The sequence below is a fragment of the Lissotriton helveticus genome, chromosome 8 (assembly GCF_964261635.1).
Source record: "Lissotriton helveticus chromosome 8, aLisHel1.1, whole genome shotgun sequence".
Classification (NCBI taxonomy): domain Eukaryota; kingdom Metazoa; phylum Chordata; class Amphibia; order Caudata; family Salamandridae; genus Lissotriton; species Lissotriton helveticus.
Genome location: NC_136069.1, coordinates 1,538,508,211 through 1,538,528,278, shown reverse-complemented (window position 1 = coordinate 1,538,528,278; position 20,068 = coordinate 1,538,508,211). Strand labels below are relative to the sequence as shown.

Sequence of the window (20,068 nt, the reverse complement as noted above, 5' to 3'; positions counted from 1 at the left end):
GGATCTCCGGGAGGGAGCAAGGGATTGGTGCCCCCTAACGGACAGTCAAAATCGTATCTAAACCCAGGACGGTCAATTCAGCCTGAAATGTTAGGGTCATTCCAGCTCCTGCTGAGCCAGTCATCTATGACACTTGTGAGGCCAAGTAGTAACAGTCTAGATTGGCCTAGACCCCCATCATAAGGTGATAGTCTAGTGTTGGCCTATGCAATTTGGGTGCGGCCTGCCGCCCGCCAAGAGGATAGTACAGCTAACAAAATTCATGCTGCAGAACCATGTCTTATGGTTTGGGAGTGAGAAGTTCTGAAAAATGTAGAGTAACTGAGGCAACATCATCATTTTGAAGAGGACCACCCACCCCATCACTTGAAGCAGGAGGCACCTCCATTTCTGTAGGTCCTGTTTTATGTTTGCGAGCACGGGGGACGAGTTAAGGGTCCACGTCAATTCCGGATCGCAGAAACATGGATCCCCAGTTAAGGGAAGACTTCTAGGAATGGAGGAGCTCTATGTTCAAGTAGCCAGGTCATCTTTGACGGGTACCAGCAGGGACTTTGCCTTGTGATGTAGAGCCCCGAGGGCTTCTCGTAAATCTCAAGTATTTCCAAGCATCTCGGACCCGAGGACTGCAGAGTATCTAGGAAGAGGAGTATATTGGCCGCATACAGGACCAAGTGCTCCCCTGGCCCAAAGTTCCATGCCCATCCCTCATCCGAGCATCGCAGCATACAGTGCATGCCAGGGGTTATGTGGCAAGGGTGAACAGGAGAGGAGAGAGGCCAGACCTGCTGGGTGTCTCGGTAGTAGATTGAGAAGGAGCTGCGAAATGTGCCATTTATCTGGACCTGTGCAGATGGATTGCAGTATTGGAGACTAGAATGCCTACGACAATATGGACCTAGTCCGGTTCTCTGAAGAACTGTGCTCGGGAAGGACCAGTCATCAGAGTAGAAATCTTTCTCTAAGTCAATCAGGAGTGTGGACAACGGTGATCGCAGCCGGTGTACCAGAGAGAGAGGGAGAGCGTGACCTGGACTTTTCCGAAAAAGTGGTGAGTGCTTTGGTTCGACATGAACTGCACTGGTCAGGATGTATCAAGCAGAGTTTGTCGATTGGCTAGCACCTTTGTAAATATCTTAATATCTGTGTTTATATGGGAGATCGGCCTATAAACACAATTGTCTGAAAGCCAGACCAATGTAGGTATTGTCACAATCGTGTTTGTGTCAAGATTGTGGGGAAGGTACCAGCCTCCACTGAAGCTGTGTCCATTGTCAAAAGGTGAGGAATCAAAAGCTCTTGGAACCGCCAATCATTTTCAACTGAAAGGCTGTCAGGGCCCAGCATTTTACCCAGTACAATGTCTGATTGCCCCTGTATAATCTCTGTGGCCATGATTACTTGGTCCACTACTCAGGCTAAGGGGCTAGGGATAGAGGGCAATGGAATGTTCGCTAACAGTGGTTGAGCTTGCTCCCCAGAGGCCGGGGTATGCAGCTGTCAAGGGCTGTGTAATAATCTGCAAACACCTGCACAATTATGGAAGTAAACACTCTGGGACGTCCCCTGGTGTCCACGACCTGTGGTATCACTCAGTAAGCTGTCTCTCTGGTGGCCAACCAGTAGAGAAGCTTTGCCGATTTATCGACATGCTTGAAAACCCGCTGAGTCGATGCCTTTCAGTCCTGGCAGGCCTCCCCAACTGAAATCTCTATCGTACAGTTGTCCTGCCAGCTGCCAGTCGACATTCAAGGTCTGGGGGGCAGTCCGACTGGCGTTGGAGTTCCAAGTAAAGAATTTGGATCTTCGAGGCTATAATTCGAGCAAGTTTCTGCCTCTCTTGGCCTCGGATAAACCCTTTAGAGTAGCCATGGATTCTGGGTTCACTGGCCGTTTATAGGGTGAAAGTTTGTGCTCTAGCCGCTGCTGACTGTACGGGGCCTTGATTTTCTTGAAAGTAGGTCTGTATCTTGGACATCACATGGGCCAAGCAGTCCCTATCTGTCATGTACCATGTGTTAAAACGCCACATGGGATGGCATCCCGACTCTGGTGACACCAGGTGCACCGAAAATGGCGCTTGATTGAGTTTCGCTGTGGTAGGATTATAGCAGTAGTCATATGAAGAACATCTGTGGGTGGCAACCAGAGAAGATCAATACGAGACTCTGTGTTATGAGCTGTCTGTTTGGTTATAAGAACAATCCTGCTGAACCCATGTCCTCCAGGGAGCACCGTAAACTGTTTTTCTGGCGTGAGGACCACTGGATGAAATCTTGTAGCCAGCTGAGGACTGTGGACCGTTTGATGCAGTCTAGCATTCTATTCACGTTGGAGGACGTAATCTCAAGTGGTATCAAAGAACCGTAGGTCAACATCAACAGGCTAGGGCTGAAGGCGAGTACCAGTATGAATGGTCCTGATACACAGCAGGTCATGCAGGAGTGAGTGGAACTAGAACAGCAAATTTAGTCGTGATGAGCGGCAATCAAACTGCAAGAATAAACAAAGAACAACCCTTATAACATCCCATCCTCCCCCCATCCCATACTTTTGAAGCATCTGTCCACATAAAACGAACTATGTTAAAGAAACAATACAACGCTAAATAGTGCCAAACTTAAAGCCTCCTCACATGCAGGATTCAAAGCCAGTTAACGTTCTTATGATAGTCATGGGGGGGGACACCTTCCTAGAAGGGGTGGGTGAATTCCAGGCTGTCTGGTGATCTGGGTCGGCAGGACATCGGGGTCCCCAGCCGGGATGTCAATCAGTTGGTGTATACATGTTGGCAGGGCTCCCTTGTGACCATGACCCTGGACCCACCTCGGAGTCAGAGGAGTCCATCCGGCCACGGGGGCGGACATCAGCCATACGGGGTCTGGTACGCCTTCATCTCTGAAACTTGGGGTTGGGGGAGGGGGGAGAGCTCCTAGTTATCCTCGCCGTAAGTGTCCACCCCCACCCCTCCATTTCGGCGAAGGTCCATTGTTTCAGTGGTCTACTCTCAAGCCTATTCCGGTGTCTTAAAGAAAAGGGTTGTGATATTGAAGACCACTTTCTACTTCACAGGGAAGAGTAGTTTATAGGTGATCTGGAGGACGTGGAGTTTCAGCTTCAGTTTATTGAAAGAGCACTAACGCTTTTCGACTGCTTGTGTATATTTCATAAAATCCATGACACGTGAGTTCTGATAGCGAAGTTCTTGCCGGCGTCTAGCCTCACGAAGAATGGCGTCCGGGCACAATAGTTAATGACCTTGCCAATCATTGGACGTGCCAGTGATCCAGGGGGTGGGGCGGGTGCTGTGTGAGCGATCTAATGACTCTCTCTACCATCAACCAAGGCGATAGGCCTTCCTCAGGAACCCAAGAGCCCAACCAGTCCTCCAGAAAGCGCTCTGCATCTTGGATCTCCCTGTCCTCCGGAAACCCCTTGAACCAAAGATTATTCCTGCGTGTATGATTTTCTGTGTCCTATGACCTGCTCTTCAGCGTGGTCGCTGCACCAAGGAGCTTGGGAAACTTAGTTTTAAGAGAGGCCACATCATCTTTCATGGAAGACACCTTGTGTTTAGTCTCAGCAATACAGTGGGCATCGTTGTACAGGTCCTTGCGCACCAGTGAGACATCCACTGTAACCTCTCCCGCTTTGGTTTACAATGCTTTTAGCGATTCTTGAATGACCTGGAGGATGGTAGTATGGTCCGGGTTGGTCTGGGACACATTTCGGCGCTGGGGGACAGATACCCAGCCCCTAGCCACTTGGGGTCGGATTTATGAATTGGCCTATATTTGTTTGGGCATTTGTTGATGGAGCTGGTCTGTCTGTGCCCATGCTACCCACTGGGGACCGCCCTCACTGAGTGTCCCAGAATGTCACGGCTCTTGTCCCAGGGGCAGCACGAGCAACCGCCAACAGATGAGCAGGCCTGGGGCCCCCTGACGGCAGCCCACGTCAATGGGATCTGAAATGCGGGCCCCAGCAGCCCACCCTGGGAGGGAGTCAGCGGCACCCCTGGGCGCATACCCGTTGTACCTGGTGATGCAATCCAGCGTAGGAGGTACTCTTGAAGCCATGGCACAGTTGCCCAGAGGCAGCACAAGAAGCCACATCTGTAGGCTTGCTGGTGGGTTGTAAGTCACAGGTCTCAACTCGTGTCAGGCACTTCAGCTGGGTCTAGCATGCCGGTACCATTGGCCTGTCCCAAAATGGAAGCGATGGCGCTCCTGGGGCATACCCCACACCAGGGCTGATGACATGGCTGAGGGGCTCCACTCACTCCCGTCCACGCCCGGGCCCAGCCAGCACAGCCTCGGAGCCCCAGCAACAACCAAGTCTCCGCACTGTCAATGGGCCCCCTTCCTCCGCTGCAGGCACTCACTGGGTCTATGTGCAGCTGCTATGTCGGTGGGCAGCCAAGCTCCCGTGCAGCCTCGAGAGCCCGACACAGCTGCATGCATGAAAACGCCCGCGATTGGGCAGCCGACCCCCATCTCACAGTCTCTGGTAGCTGGCACCTCCAAGGCTGCTGAGGTCCCACACAGTCAGCGTCCTCGGCGGCCACCCTCACCGCGAGGAAACTTCTCAATGCGGGGCTGCTAGCACGGATGGGCAAACAATTCACCAAAGAAAGGACCCCAGCTCTGGCCGAGCGCGGTCCCGTGTATTCACAGGGGCCACAGAACCTTTACCAACTTTTTCAGTTTCAGATACAACAGTTAATATAAATGTACTGGTAATAATGACATGAACAGAATAGTGTAAAACATCTTCTTGTTTCTGGTCCTCCTCATACCATATCTTCGTTCATAAGGTGTATTTTCTGTTCTCTGCCTCCAGAAAAGAGATGGAAAGGGAGAGAGAAGTCCTTCAGCTCCAGTTTTGTCTACTCCCCGTCTTCCTCTAAAAGTAATGGAAGTTTTCACATTCCCCTTCCTCCTCTCAATTTCTCATCACATCCAAAAATAGTAACACGTGTAGTCCTCCTTGCTCCAAATGCTATGATTGTAAATTCTGGGCATGAGCCTATCAACATAATTGCCTTCATCAGGGTTGGTCATGGTTCAATATAAATGTGTGGGTATCAACCAACATTGTGAAACTTAAAGTTATTGTATGTCTCATTTAGATTTGACCTGGTTAGTCCTTCTCCAGAGTTAGGTATGTGGTTACAAAGCTTTCAGCAGTTATTTTATGCACCCTGGAAGGGTACGTCCAGTATACCCTTTTAAAAATATTGATCTTGCTCTCTAGAAATTGAGTATGCAGCTTTTTGCACTCTTTCTCAGTATTAGTAGTACAGAAAGTATCAGAAGTCTAGCTCGCATTTTGCTTTGATTAATGTTGATAAAGATTGTATAATAATGTAATTCAGCATACATCCTTTTTATGCTTAAATGAAGTGTTTTAGACTGACTCAGTTTATGGTATATGTATTATTAAATGGTAGCAGTAACATGCATAGTGAATATACCGTTTGTGATATACTGACATTTTACTTTAACTGATATCTTTTTCACCATTCCAGAAGCTGAATGTTTGCACCCTTTTGATTGTTATGCTCTGGTATTATCAGTTGTCTTTGTAGTAACAGTTAATTGCATTAGTTTACCCAAATGCTTCTCCTAGTTCAGTCCCCATTAAGAGATGTTGAAATGACTAGTCAAATTTGTCTTTATTGAGATTTCTTGAATAATCCCCCATAAATTGTATTCTTCTGCCCTGTGATTATGTGCATCTTGCTTTGATTTAGCGGCGATTGCGCCATCTGCGGAATATAGCTGCACGAAACATTGTTAACAGAAATGGACATCGCCTTCTTGACACATACTTCACTCTTCACTTGTGTGACAATTCGAAGATCTTCCGAGGTAAGGCAGTATACCCTACCCACCCCATTTTTCTTAATTTGAAAGGGATACTTTTTCACGTTATCATTTTTTTGCTCCGGTTGGTATGTGAATATATTGTCTAATGTCAGATACTGTAAATGAAATATTCTGCTAATCACGTTTTCAATTTATTGTAGTATTCTTCTGCGAGTACTTGACGTTGGATGGTATGAAATCATCTGGTCCAGCACATTGCCTAAGTGTCACTGATTCATTTTGGATCTTTGCGAACAAGGGGCAAGTGGGCGATAGTGGCCCCTAAGGATTGGGGTTGTCTTTGTGAATCTTTCGCCATGCTGGATCATAGAGGTGCAAGGATGGGACTCACATCTTAGCTATAGCCCTTGGTGCAGGTGTGAGATGAGACAGAGATGCTGCAGATGAGGGAGTCTAGGAAATCTGGGTCCTCCAACATCTGTTATGCATACCGTTAGGCCAGAGCCAATTGTATCTTCTAATCCCTTCCTCACCCCAAGACCAACCTCTCTTGTGAAGCCACAGGACCTGCTTTTCCACAGTGCTGCAAATACCTCTGGAGGGGATTAGGTGTGTACATATGCAATGCACAGGTGGGAAATTTCTGATGGGTTCTTACCAGGGTAGAGCCAGGGTATTCCCCAGGCATATGCCAAACAGCTTCTGTGTCCTGTTCTTCCTTATACCATATCTGTGGCTCTCGTATGTGCTTGTCAGCAGTGCACTGCCGCAGTATCATGGGTTGACGGATGCAGCTCAGAAATAAATGGTTGTCTCCAGATTTCACCTTAGTTTGTATGCTTCAGTTAGCAACAGTAGATTGAGACACTGCAGCATCCCCATCCATGCATTCAACACCAGTCCAATATTTCATTTAGTAGCACTTTATACCCATGTATGACTCGCAATGTCAGATCACACCTTTTTGGTAAGAGGGCGCACCCCTGTCACGACCCTGGAAATCTTGAGGATGTAGGATTTGTTCACCAAAACTGTTTCCAAATCATTTTACTCTGTCTCTCTGGAAAGGGAATTGAAGCTAATAGATGCTATGGACCTTCAGATGTTTAATGCCTCTGTTTTGCTTTTCATGTATAAAAATGCCTGTCTTCCAGGTCACATGCTGGATGACAGTTTAGATACTGGAGATACTGTAGATGAAGTAGACTTGCCAATAGGTACTGATGAGAAGAAATGCTTGCATGCATTCCTCTAGGCTTTTGGTGGCTCTTGGAGAATGAAGGCTAGGTTGAGATGCACATTGTTCAAAGTTGAGGTCCCTTTTGTAACAGATATATACTCTTTCCAGTATGTTAATTCCCCTAGCAATGCACGCCATTCAGAGGCTGCAAGAGACCTGCTGTACCTAGCTCATGTACGTGCCCTTATCTCTCCATGTCTTAACTCTACTTCCTTCTTTAGAGAGACAGAGTAACTTTGTGATTTTGACACAGGGAGTACATAAACACCTTTGAGTTAAGCTTACCAACAGTTAACTCACCCATGGGCAGTGGAGGCCTCTGAGTTACTGTGGTAACTTTTAGGATATCACCAATGAAGCCTTCACATTCTAGAATTGAATTACTACTTTCCTTGTACCAGAGGGCACCCTCATATCCCCATAACCTCTCCTACACAGACAGCGTCCGATGAGTGGCAGAGATGCTTCTGCTGAAGAAGTCATTATAGACCACTGTGGTAAGTGTCTCAAAGCCAGGTTCCCAAGGAGCATGGGTGGATTTCACACTATTGTAGACTTGTATTTCATAAACAAAGTTAAAAAAAAAAAAAGCAGATGTTCTAAGTGTTGAAGCCCACATTTAGGTGGACTCCTTGGATCTGTAGGATCTCTACTTCCACATCATAATTGTCTTGATCGGAATTTGTGATGAAAGGAGAGCAGTTATTTATTAAAAGTTTTATATTACGCGAACATGACCGAAGGGTATTAGAGCGCTTAACAAGTACATAATGGTAAACAAAAAAAGCAAAATTACGAAAAAAAGTGATGAACAATAAACAAAGCATGAGGACAACAGTAGGATAGGAGTAAACACTGTCAATGCAGAGTACTTGAGTGAGACAATGTTATTTTGAGGACGTTATAGGCAAATAGTGAAACAAGTGTACAATAAATGATAGATCTCAGCTAGTAAGTACTTGCTGTAATGCAGCAATACAGGAACATAGTTGTTATGATAGAGCTAGATGGAGAGAGCAGAGTCATAGCTAATGGAAATGATAAGAATAGACTGGGTGGCAGCGTAGGTTGAGAGATGAAGAGGATGGAGTTCAGTCAACAGCTTATGGTAAGAATTTGGTCATAAGGAAGATCTTGGCTTCCTTTTTGAAGGCAGAAGTAGATCTCATTCTTCTGATATGATGGGCAAGCGAGTTCCAGATTCTAGGGGCCGCTGCAGAGAAAGCTCCGTCAAAGGTTTTCTTCTTATGGAATAAGGGTGGTTTCAGGACTAGATCCCTGGCGCTCCACATGGGTCTTTCTCCACCGAAATCTTGTTTTCTTTTTTTTTTTGCGGTGGATGGCTTTGTGAGTAATGCAAGCCAGTTTAAGTTGAATTCTGGCTCCGAATGGAAGCCAGTTCAAAGCCTTCAGATGATGGGAGATGTGGTCAAATTTCTCTGATCCTGTTAGAAGTCTTGCTGCAGCGTTGAGGCATGCTTTTAGGGGAGCGGTGGATATCTTGTGTAAGCCTGAACGTGTAGTGCAACCATACTCGATACTAGAAATGACTAAGGATTGTACTGCCATTTTTAGGTCAGTAGATCAAATGAATGGTTTCAATTTCCTGAGATAGCTCAAGTGAAAGCGGGTGCTTTTGGCCATCGAGTTGATGTGAGATTGCATGTTTAAGTTCTTGTCAAGAGTAATACCCAGAAATGTGGAGGAGTCAATCAGGACAGGAGTGCAATTTAGAGCAGTGATCGACTTGGTGCATTCCTTAACATCAGTGGAGCTTTTGGGCAGGGAAATCAAGAGGAATTCTGTTTTTTGTGGATTGAGTTTAAGATGATTGCAGGATAGCCAATGTGAAGTGAGCTATAAGGCATCATCCGTTGACTTGATCTCCTCCAGAGATGAGATCTTCATGTAAATCTGGGTATCCTTTGCATACATGTGGTAGGAGGTGTAAGTATGCTGGATAGTTTCAGTGAATAGTTCGACATAACGGTTAAACAGTGAAGGGGAGAGAGTAGAGCCTTGTGGAACATCAATCGAGATAGAGGAAGCTAAGGATAACTCATGGTTAACCAAAAATCTTTGGGTTCTGTACTGCAAGAAGGATTTAAACCAGTCCAGCACTGTACCTGAAAGCCCCATCCTGTTTTTGAGTCTGGCTAGCAGTATTTCGTGGTTAACAGTGTCAGATGTGGAAGACAAGTCAAGAAGAACTAGTAGGCAGTTTGTTATGATCAAGAGCCAAAAGAGCGTTGTCCACTATATGAGAAACTGCAGATTCGGTATTGTGGCCATGTCTAAACCCAGATTGACGGTGATCAAGCAAATTGAATTTCTGGATGTGTTGGCTCAACTGTTGTTCCACACATTTTTCTAGAACTTTGGCTAAAAGAGGATTGTCGGTCAAAGGCCTAAAATGTTTCGGGTCGACAGGGTTCCCTGTATGCTTTTTTAGGATGGGAAGGACTTGACCAGTCTTTAGGCAGTCTGGTAAGGAACCTTGAGAGAAGGAAGCATTGATTATATCGGTCCAGCTGGGAGTAACAGAAGGCATGTGGAAGGAAGGGGAATCATTGTAGTGATTATAGTTATTAATGGACAATATGGTTCTAGTAATGTCATTGTGATCATAAAGCTTGAAGTCCGGCCATTGTGCTTCACTTTTAGAATTTGGCTGCGGAGTGTGTAGTGGTTCAAGGTGAAGAATATGCAAATGGAAGAGTGCATCGGCAGCTGCCAGGAGTTTGATTTCCAGGCTGTGGGTTTTGGATGAAAAAATGGAGGAGAATTTCTTGCAGCTGATTTGGGCTATGGCTGATTCATGTGAGGTTTTAGCAAGCCTGTCCGATTGATGTTTTATCAACTCAGAGTTTACGCGGTCTATTTTTGGTATTGTCAGGTTCAGTACTAAAGAAATCTTTTTTTGATCTGAGAATAATTTTGTTGTAGGCGTTTCTGGTCCTTCTTAGAAGCTGTAAGTGGGGTGATGCCTCCATTTCCTTTCAGCGAGTCTGAGTTTTCTCCTTTCGTCATTTAGCGATCCATTGAACCATGGATATTTATCTTTATCATGAATTCTTTTCAGTTTTAGGGGAGCAAATGAACTGATTATGTTACACAGTGTAGAGTTATAGTGATCAGTGAGATTGTTCACATTACCCAAATTGTCTGGTGGGTGAAGCTATCTCACACATGGTGCAATTAGTTACTTTTGGCTGCAAATGATGCTAGTTTGTTTTATTCAAGAAGACGATGCTTGACGGTCAAACAAACTTCTAGGTGCAGCATCCACCTTCCTCGACCCAGTCTCACTAACTACAAACTCAGCTATACAGCGACATACCAACATTACATGGCCACATAGCTTACTCTGAGCAGAACAAGGAAAAGAATACCTATGATCAGCCAGTGGTAATGAACCTCATTTCTGTAGAAACAATGTCTTACCATATGGAACCGTAATAGGCAATATCTTGGACAAGTTAGGGGGAAAGTAGATTCTCCCCACCCCCAATTATATACAGCTTTATTCATATAAGACCTATGAAAACCATACAGTTACCAGCAGACCCCATCCCAATGAAATAGCACTACTCAAAGACAGCTCTACTGCAGACAGAACCAGAACTTGCAGGCAGGACCAGAACTTGCAGAGAGGGCCAGAACTTAAGCACACACCACCCTCTACTGGACACATGACCAGTGTAAACTTTTACAAAGTGATTAAGGCAATGCTGAATTAATCTCAGCCATTGGCAATATTTGGGACCACGTTCCAGTCCATCGCGTTTGGCCTTTTGTGCGGCTCTAGGCAAGGACTGCAATATGCAAAGTGGTCTCGGTCCTGCTCCAACAGGATCAGTCCAGCTTGAACTGCTAGGCCAGGACCTCTCCCGATTGGCATATAAGTAACCGCATACCAGTTTCTGCATAATCATTGAGGTATAGCCGAGTCCTGTGACACAGCATACCCCTCACATTTAGGGCTTCCACTGCAACAAACACCAAAGTGATAGAAGAAAAGCTTGACATAAAAATCAATCACAGAGTAAATCTTGGTGCTGCCATTGTAGTCTAATATTTTCCCAACATTTTGCCATTCTAGACCGAGATCAACCATATAAAAATCAGTGTTGGCCCTATTGTAATAAGAATAATTCAGCTTGAGCTGCCAGTCCAGGTCTCCTCTGGCCATGAAAACATGTAATCCTAGCCTGGTTTTTGCCTGGTTAGGCCTCATCAATGAGGCATACCGGGATATTAATTCAAGTGGCCCGTCAATCATTTTGTTATGGTTACTGTAGACTCCCTAATTGCAGAGTGTATGCCCAAACATGAGTCCCATGCCCGTTAGGCCTCAAGACTCAAACCATACATCATTGATGACACCTGAGAAGCATGATCCTATCATGGATTTGTCTGGTTCTACAGGTCCGACTTGGTGTGGGATCTCTTCTGTGAAGTCTTCAATGCAATGGAATCTATTCCACTAGCACCTTTGTGCTTCAGTCAGTCTCAGAAATTTAGTGATGATAATCCATCTTGGATTCCCAACAAAATCATCACTTATCAAAGCATTTTCAGCAAGATATGTCTCAAATGGCCATAGCTACCTGTGCCTCCCACCTTTGTTGGAGCACTCACCTAGACCAATATTAATCAGTCGATTTTAAAGTGAGATAGTCAGTTTACTAGACCGGATCATCATTTCATTGCTCTGGTTGCCTTTCTTACCTCAGTGCAAGGTTATTCACTACAGGTAATAATGGACGATTTGATGGCCATCGACTATTTCAGCACAAGAGCAAAGAGGTCTTTCTGTGTTTGCAGTGAAGCATTGAGACTGTGAAGCCAATCACTTGACCACAGATTGTCGGTGACAGATATCCACCTAGCCAGGATAAGAAGTGCCACATTAAATTCCTTAAACATAATGATGCATTGTTTCCGTGATTACTTACTCAGAGTTTATAGATCAGTCTTGTTGTCCTTGGGGTACACCTGTGGACCTAATTGCAGTCAGTATAAATCATGAGATTAAGTTTTTAATGCTAATTTAAGTTTCTTGCACAGTGCCTACCTCGGTAATACTTTTGGATTGGATGGAAATTTGCAACTTCCTTGCGCGTCTTTTTATCTTTGCTCTTCCTCTAGCTGTTAAGTAGATCAGGATGCGTAATGCAGGAATGATGCTCTTAACAACAGTCTGGCTTATGACGATGTAGTTGCAAGTCCTGTTGAAGCTTAGCCTTTGGGGTAGCCTCTTATCACAACAGTCTAGAAATATTCTTCAAACTGCATGTACAAACATTCTTCCCTTCAGACTTAGAGACTTGTGTCACACCATTGTTAGTAGGCATCTTTCGGAAGAAGTGATGTGCTTGACAGCTCGCTATATGCCCTTCAAAAAGTTGGCTTAGTCAAGAAGATAAAAAGTGTTGTTCAATTGTGCTCCAAGAGGTGCAAGGATCTACTTTCGTTGGAGGTTTCTGAATGTTGGCCTTTCTTACATTGGGGTGGGCTTAATGTGGGCATGATAAAATATTATGTAGGGGCTATCGCTGCATTTCTGCATTCGTCTGAGCAGTGTTCCTTCTTTAAAATGTCTACCACCTCAGTTTCCTGTAAGGTATAGAAAATGTTTTCTGCTACCTCTTTGGTTATCTTGTTTGGGATTTAAGCTAATGTTTTTGCTAGCGCCTCCCTTTGAGCTTTGCGGTTCTCGTTCGCTGTTAATTGTGGCTCTGAAACTGTGTTCCTCCTTGCTGTAACCTTTGCACAGGGACTTTCCGGTACTTCATTTTTTGCCTCTGTTTGCTGGCTTCCTTCTAGTGTTCAAAATTGGCCATTGTTTTTGTTCTGATGGTTTCCAATTTCATTTGATGCAAAAAATCAGTTGCCTTTCCTTTTTAGGTCTCGCCTGCCGAGACTATAGTTGGCGGTTTGGTTCAGAAGGGAGACTAACCATGTGCGCGCACGGACAGGCGATGTGCACACGCATGGCGTCTCCTCTCTCACACGCTCCCACCGCGCGCTCATCATGTTCACCTGTCACTTCACCTCAGCCGCGCACAGCCTCTCCTCACTTACGTGTTCCGGTCAGGCAGGTGGAAGTCCAAGTAGCTGCCCGGGGGCCCGCTGTAGACTGTGGCCTTCTGTGTCCAGGTTGAAGGTTAGCAGTCCAGCGAAGACTGGGCATCTTCAGGCGGCGCCCTTCACAGGCCGGAGGAAGGAAGGGCAGGAGTTCAGTGCGGGACAGGGGAAGGTGGCCGGGGAGAAGTTGCGGCCTGCTGCCTGTCTGCAGGAGGCAACTGGGAGCCGTGTGGTCACCCAGGAGGGGGCTGGGTGTAGTCTGCACAGGCACAGGGGGTGGTGGGGGCTATGTACTGCCCACACCAGGGAGAGGGGGCTCGGTGTACTCTATACAGACAGGGATGCCTGCGTACTATGAACAGACAGGGTGTACTGCCTACAAGCAGGGAGGGTGAGGGTCAATGTACTCTGCACAGATACGAGGGGGCTTAATATTTCCCAGAGACAGGGAGTAGAGAGAGTCTGCGTACTGCTCACTGTCCGACAGTAGCTCTGCACACTACGGAGAGGCAGGAGGCGCTGTGTACTGGCCCAGAGAAGGTGGAGTCGGTGTACTACTCAGACAGCAGGGGTCCGGTTCATGCACCACTCACAAACGGGAGAGGTTCTTAGTGCTCACATACAACAGCTTCTCTGTGTACTGTGCACAGACCGGGTGGCTGTGTGCTATGATGTAATCAGAAAGAAGATGGAAACTTCAAGATAGATTATTCAAGTTACTTTATTTAAGATAAGTTGTTATGATAAAGATAGGAAAACCCCATCAGGAGCAGCTGTCCTGCTGCTCATCCCTCACCCAACTGACATTCACAAACCACTAGCATTCCACCCATCCAACATTCCACAACACATGCATTCTAGCTGAGCAGCAGGAAGATATAAGATACAACATATCTCCCTTCGTTGGGGAATTTAAAAGAATCAAATAAAACATTGACAACATGTCTAGTACAATTGGTCAGTAAATTAAAGACAATACAGCTAGTACATATGGTCAATGGATTCTATAAATTTTAAACACAGCACAAATAAAAAGTGTGCAATATAATCAATATATGATAGACTTCCTCATACCTCGCATCACAACCAGTGACACGATCATCAAACTGACACAAGAAGATACATCCTGTCACTTCCCATACTGATACACACTGAAACGTAATATAACATCTCGTCTGGCACACTACATCTGAGAGAGCGTCACGTTGCTTTCTGAAATAAACAACTATCCTACATCTTACGTCCATATGTCACAAATCATACCAGTTGGCCAGACCAGTACAACAAACAAGACACACAGGAACAAATCTTAACACCTTATATATCAGGAAACATGTACACCTCAGACACTGACCACGTGCACACCTCAGCCACAGAACAAGCACTCGCATAACTTATTCATGCGCCAGGAACAACGTGCACACCCCAGACACAGAACAAGCACTCACATAACTCATTCCTGCGCCAGGAAACAACGTGCACACCTCAGACCAAGAACAAGCACTCACAAAACTCATTCAAGCGCCGGGAAACAACGTGCACACCTCAGACACAGAACAAGCACACACATAAATTATTCATGCGCCAGGAACTACGTGCACATCTCACAGAACAAGCACTCGCATAACTCATTCATGCGCCAGGAAACAACATGCACACCTCAGACCAAGAACAAGCACTCGCATAACTCATTCAAGCGCCGGGAAACAACGTGCACACCACAGACCAAGAACAAGCACTCACATAACTCATTCAAGCGCCGGGAAACCACGTGCACACCTCAGACACATAACAAGCACTCACATAACTCATTCATGCGCCAGGAACAACGTGCACACCTCAGACACTGACCACGTGCACACCTCAGCCACAGAACAAGCACTCACATAACTCATTCATGCGCCAGGAAACAACGTGCACACCTCGAACACAGAACAAGAACTCACATAACTCGTTCATGCGCCACATAACACCACACAAAACCTAATAATGAGCGGCCACATACAGGATAACCAACCCTTAAACAACACCTGTTGTGGGCAAGCTCTAGATAACCTAATCACCTACAACCAAATTTCGGTTGACCACAAACCATATAGTCACCTCATACACGAGCTCATGAGTGACCTAACAAGCGTTGCATCCCAAGTTCTTAAACATTGTCCTCAAAACAGTCACACGGACCCGCTTCCAATACTGCAACCTTTGGCTTGTAACATTTTCTGCTTGGCTGGGAATACCATTCACTTTCCCTTTTTTAATTTTTAACCTGGCTCTTAACCTTCTAAATGGACACTGTTGTGAAGGCGCTGCCGATATCCACAGAGCAATGTTCCACACAGATGTAAGACATGTTTTTGACAGCCTTTGGCATTTTTGTAAAATACTTTGCGTAACCCGTTTACAGTCCTGCACTTTTAATTCCAATACCTGGTATACATCAAAGAGCTGCGGCATTCTCTTCAAACCTCATCTTAATAGCTCTATGTCGACATTTCTATGTTTTCCATTACCAAAATGGATGCACGCAAACAACGTCGTGCCGGCTGGTTCGCGGCACGTACCTGCATCAAAAACACCGCTCAATAGACTTTCATGTATAGAGTGACGTGTCGTCACAGAGGAAGACGCCGAAGGTAAGCCAGTTCACGTTTTGGCTGTCTCGTGCAAAGCATTTTCAAAAATAAACTGTAAACGTTAGCTCGCCACGAACCCAATTAGAAAAAATGGACGTATAACTTATATTTTTCCTTTCTTTTAACACTGCCTTTTAAACTCCTCAAAGTACTCAGCACCGTCACAACAACATAGACAGGTCTCCTTTTACCAATCCGTAGTGTACACATCACGGGGATTAACGACCCTTCAAAAGTACAACGGATAACTGCCATCGCATTTTGAGCACACCACACCGAGGCTCGATTTTTGCCCCCGAACCGCAACCAAACCATAGGTCAGTTTGTAATTACCGCTTGATTACGCTAATGAAAATGTCACTCCAAATTTACTCCTTGGCTCGATCTTTGCTCCCAAACAATATTCTCAGTACACTGCAGCTGGCATTAACCAGTTAATTAAAGCTGACAAATCACGCAGACCTTGGTTAAATGTCATCATATACATTGCTGCGAGGCTCGATTTACTGCCCCCGAACCAATGACACAGCAACAGGTATTATGCCAGAATTTTACTACGGGGCCCAATTTAGTGCCCCCGAACCACAAACGAATGACACAGCAGCTGTTATCATGTCAGTACATTACACTGAGGCTCGATTTATTGCCCCCGAACATAAATAAACTACACACTGATGGATCTGGCAAACCTGGGTTTCAGGGCTACCGATGTCCGGGTCACTGATGGGGTTTGATTGCCAGACAGCGTTCCACACACACTTTAAATGACTGTAAAAATTCATTTACCTCGAGGTTTCCTTTGTTTTGAATTTCTGAACTTTTCACGTTTCCTTTCCCTTCAAGCTTGAACTTCTCTTCTCGTTTTCTTAACAGTACTCCTTAGCTTTTCTTTTAATTTGCACGCATGGATTCTTCATCAAAACATCGCCAAATGATGTAATCAGAAAGAAGATGGATACTTCAAGATAGATTATTCAAGTTACTTTATTTAAGATAAGTTATGATAAAAGATAGGAAAACCCCATCAGGAGCAGATGTCCTGCTGCTCAGCCCTCACCCAACTGACATTCACAAACCACTAGCATTCCACTCATCCAACATTCCACAACACGTGCATTCTAGCTGAGCAGCAGGAAGATATAAGATACAACAACATGCTACTCACAGGACACTACTGCTCACAGACAAGAGAGTGTCAGCAGTGGCGCTGTGCAATACTTAAGACTAGAGGAGGGGGTTATCTGACCTGCGCACATACATCCAAGTCATCGAGGTAGGGCACTGCGATCAGTACTCCGGGAGCTAGTCACTTGGCGGCATTCAGTCACAGCCGGGCCCCTGCAGCCAGACCTCAGTCCTCCGCATCTGTTTCACCCCAGAATCCGAGATGCTTCTCCGCTGCCTCTTACGGCATCCAGAGCAGCACAGCAGCGAGTGCAGCCAAGTGGAGGCCACTGCGATCACTGCTTGCTGCAGAGTGGAGTCCTTTCTCCTTCACTGCACACCTGGGACAGCAGTAAGTCTGGAATGACTGAACTCCCTGCTACACGGAATCAGTCTCCCTCACAGCGCCAGAACTGGAGAAGTGCTGCAAATCGCTACACTGGAATCACTGCTGCAAAAACGAGCATTTGCAATGCTGTAGGTCTCGCATTTACACGAGTTTAAGCCATTGGCATTGTAAATAACAATGCCTTTTTTTATAGTTTAAAAACGAAAACAAAAATAACAAGCATTTGCAATGCAATAGGTCTCGCATTTACGACAGTTTAAGCTATTGGCAATGCAATAGCTTAAACTCTCACAAATGCACTGCAAATATTTGGTTTAACTAGCGCCCATGAGGCGCTTTCACATTTATGAAGGTTGCGCCCCTTTCTTTAGACAAGCCGCGTCTAAAGAAAGGGGCATGTTCGACATTAAAGTGAAACCGCGGCATGGGGGCTTTGACAAAAAAAGCATCTGTTTGGCAAGTTGACAAACAGCTTTTTTTTCTGGTAAAAGTGCCCATGCCGCACTTTCACTTTAATGTGGGCCGCACACCTTTCTTTAGTCACAGTTTGTGTAAAGAAAGAGGCTCGGCCTCTATATATGTGAAAGTGCTGCATGGGCGCTAATAAACATATTTAAAAAGGAAATAAATATGTAAGTGTAGCCACTATACTGAAAGCGGGCGCCATGGACTGATCTGGGAGAGGAAGAATATTGAGCTGCACGTCTGCCATTGTTTAAGTTAAAAAGCTGCATGCGCACCCCGATGCTTTCAACACATGGGGGAGAAAAGGATATAGGATTGCCTACCTTTTAATGAGAGGCAGCCAGGATGCAGGTTTGGGGGAAGACACGAGTTCTGCCGTAGTTGGGGGCATGGCAGATGGAGTGTTTATTGTGACGCCCGCCGTGCCAAGTAGCTGCTGGGCCAGCATGGCTGTGAGACAGCCTCGGCTTCCCTGATTAGAGAGGCATCCTAGTGTGTATTTTGGGGCTCCTCCTCAGCTGGGGCAAGGGACCGGACCCACCATCCTGCTTACACTAACAAGAATACTGAGTGGGGTGGGGAGGGCCCTTAATGCGAAGCGGGAAGGGGGGAAGAAAAAGAGCTTGAATGAGCACACCGGGGAGTGCAAAACAAAAGACAGTCTGCACCGCTTTATGCCCGGGTGATACTCCATGCATAATATGAAAGAAGAGTTGAAAAGTGACCCCATTGCAGGAAAGCATGTTGTGCCTGCAATGGGAGAAACTATTAAAGAAAATAGTGCGTTCGAGGCATGCAGATGGTACATTTATGAATAGATCGCCATCTGGTGTTGGGCTCGGATGATTGCACTTTGTTTTTCTTCTGGAGAAGTCTTTGTCGTCATAGGTGACTCCTCCTCTCGGTGTTAGTGCGCATGGGCATCGGCTCCATCCTTAGATTGTTTTTTTCCGCCATCGGGTTCGGATGAGGATCGAAGCGCTCCGGACCGACTTCAACAAAGAAGGTTATAACCGGCGCATATTCCTTTCCAAATCGACGGTATCGTTATCGAACGCGACTTCACTCCATACCGACGCGGTTCGAAGGACGACGACTACGAGAAACTCGACGTAGTCCAGCCCGGGGTCCATGGAAAGGACTCCATTCAAAAAATGTCCAACGTGTGGTGCTAAGTTCCCACACAAGGACCTACACGAGGTGTGCAACCTCTGCTTGTCCCCTGAACACGAATCCAGGGACTGTGAGGCCTGTGCAGCGTTCTCGTCAAAATCGACGATTAGAAACCGTCGAGCCCGAAGACACGAGGTATCGAGAATGCAGTCACAAGCAATCCCGGAGCTGTTCGAGGACCAGCACCCAGAAGAGGAAGAAGAAGAGGCCGACGAGGCGGGGTCAGAAGCGGACGAGTCCGACGTCGAGGAAATCGACGTCCAACAAACCGTGAGTGACGACGTCCCTTTACCGAAAAACAGACCCCGCACGGTGTCGACCCCGCCCTCGAGCCCGGTCAGACAACCGAAAAAAGTTTCCAACGCCCCGCCTTCGAGCCCGGCAACGAAACAGAAACCGAAACACTCGGTCCCACATCATAGTGGTTCCGGTTCCGATAAACCGACCACATCGACACCGAAGCACCAGGTCAAGGAAAGCTCGAAGTCGAAGCAGTCCATGTCGACACCGAAGCACGCTTCGGCGCCGAAAACACCCCCGACACCGGGGACATCTTCGATACCGAAGAAGTCGGATCCGCACAAAACTTCGGCACCGAAAATACAAATGGACAGTTCAAAGAAAAAACACCTTTCGGAACCGAAAACTGCGGTACCGACACAGGAACACGGAACGGATCCTAAACAAAAGACTTTGTTTATTGACCCAAAGACTGGCAAGGTAGCCACAGAACTACCTAAAAAGAGGAAACATGAACATTTGGACGACAAGGCTCATCCAAAGAAGAGAACAATGGGGACGAATGCAACTCCTCCCCCTTCTCCCAAACCTCACACACCATCTTCACCACTTCCTCACAATAGGCCAGATATCCCTCCCACACGTCCATCTACACCTACAACAGATGGAGAGAGTGACACAGGGGAGGGGGGACACCCTGGGGATGATGAGGACACAATTCCAGAGGAGGCAGACCCATGGGAGGAGTATAATGTGGGATCAGGTAATGATACCGACCTTGAGTCATATCCCTCAAAACCTTCACCTCCTGATGACAATACTGGGTTTGCACAACTCATTACTAGAGCAGCAACATTTCATAAGGTAGACCTACATACAG

At 46.2% G+C, this 20,068-nt stretch overlaps 1 protein-coding gene across 2 annotated transcripts in view; it reads left to right on the top strand.

Moving 5' to 3' along the window:
• Positions 1-20,068, top strand: part of UVRAG (UV radiation resistance associated) — a 406,695-nt gene that overhangs the window by 70,408 nt on the left and 316,219 nt on the right. For both annotated transcript variants that reach the window (XM_078658530.1, XM_078658531.1), the window contains exon 2: positions 5,756-5,873. In XM_078658530.1, the coding sequence (XP_078514656.1) occupies positions 5,756-5,873 (118 nt within the window). The remainder of the gene's footprint in view (positions 1-5,755; positions 5,874-20,068) is intronic.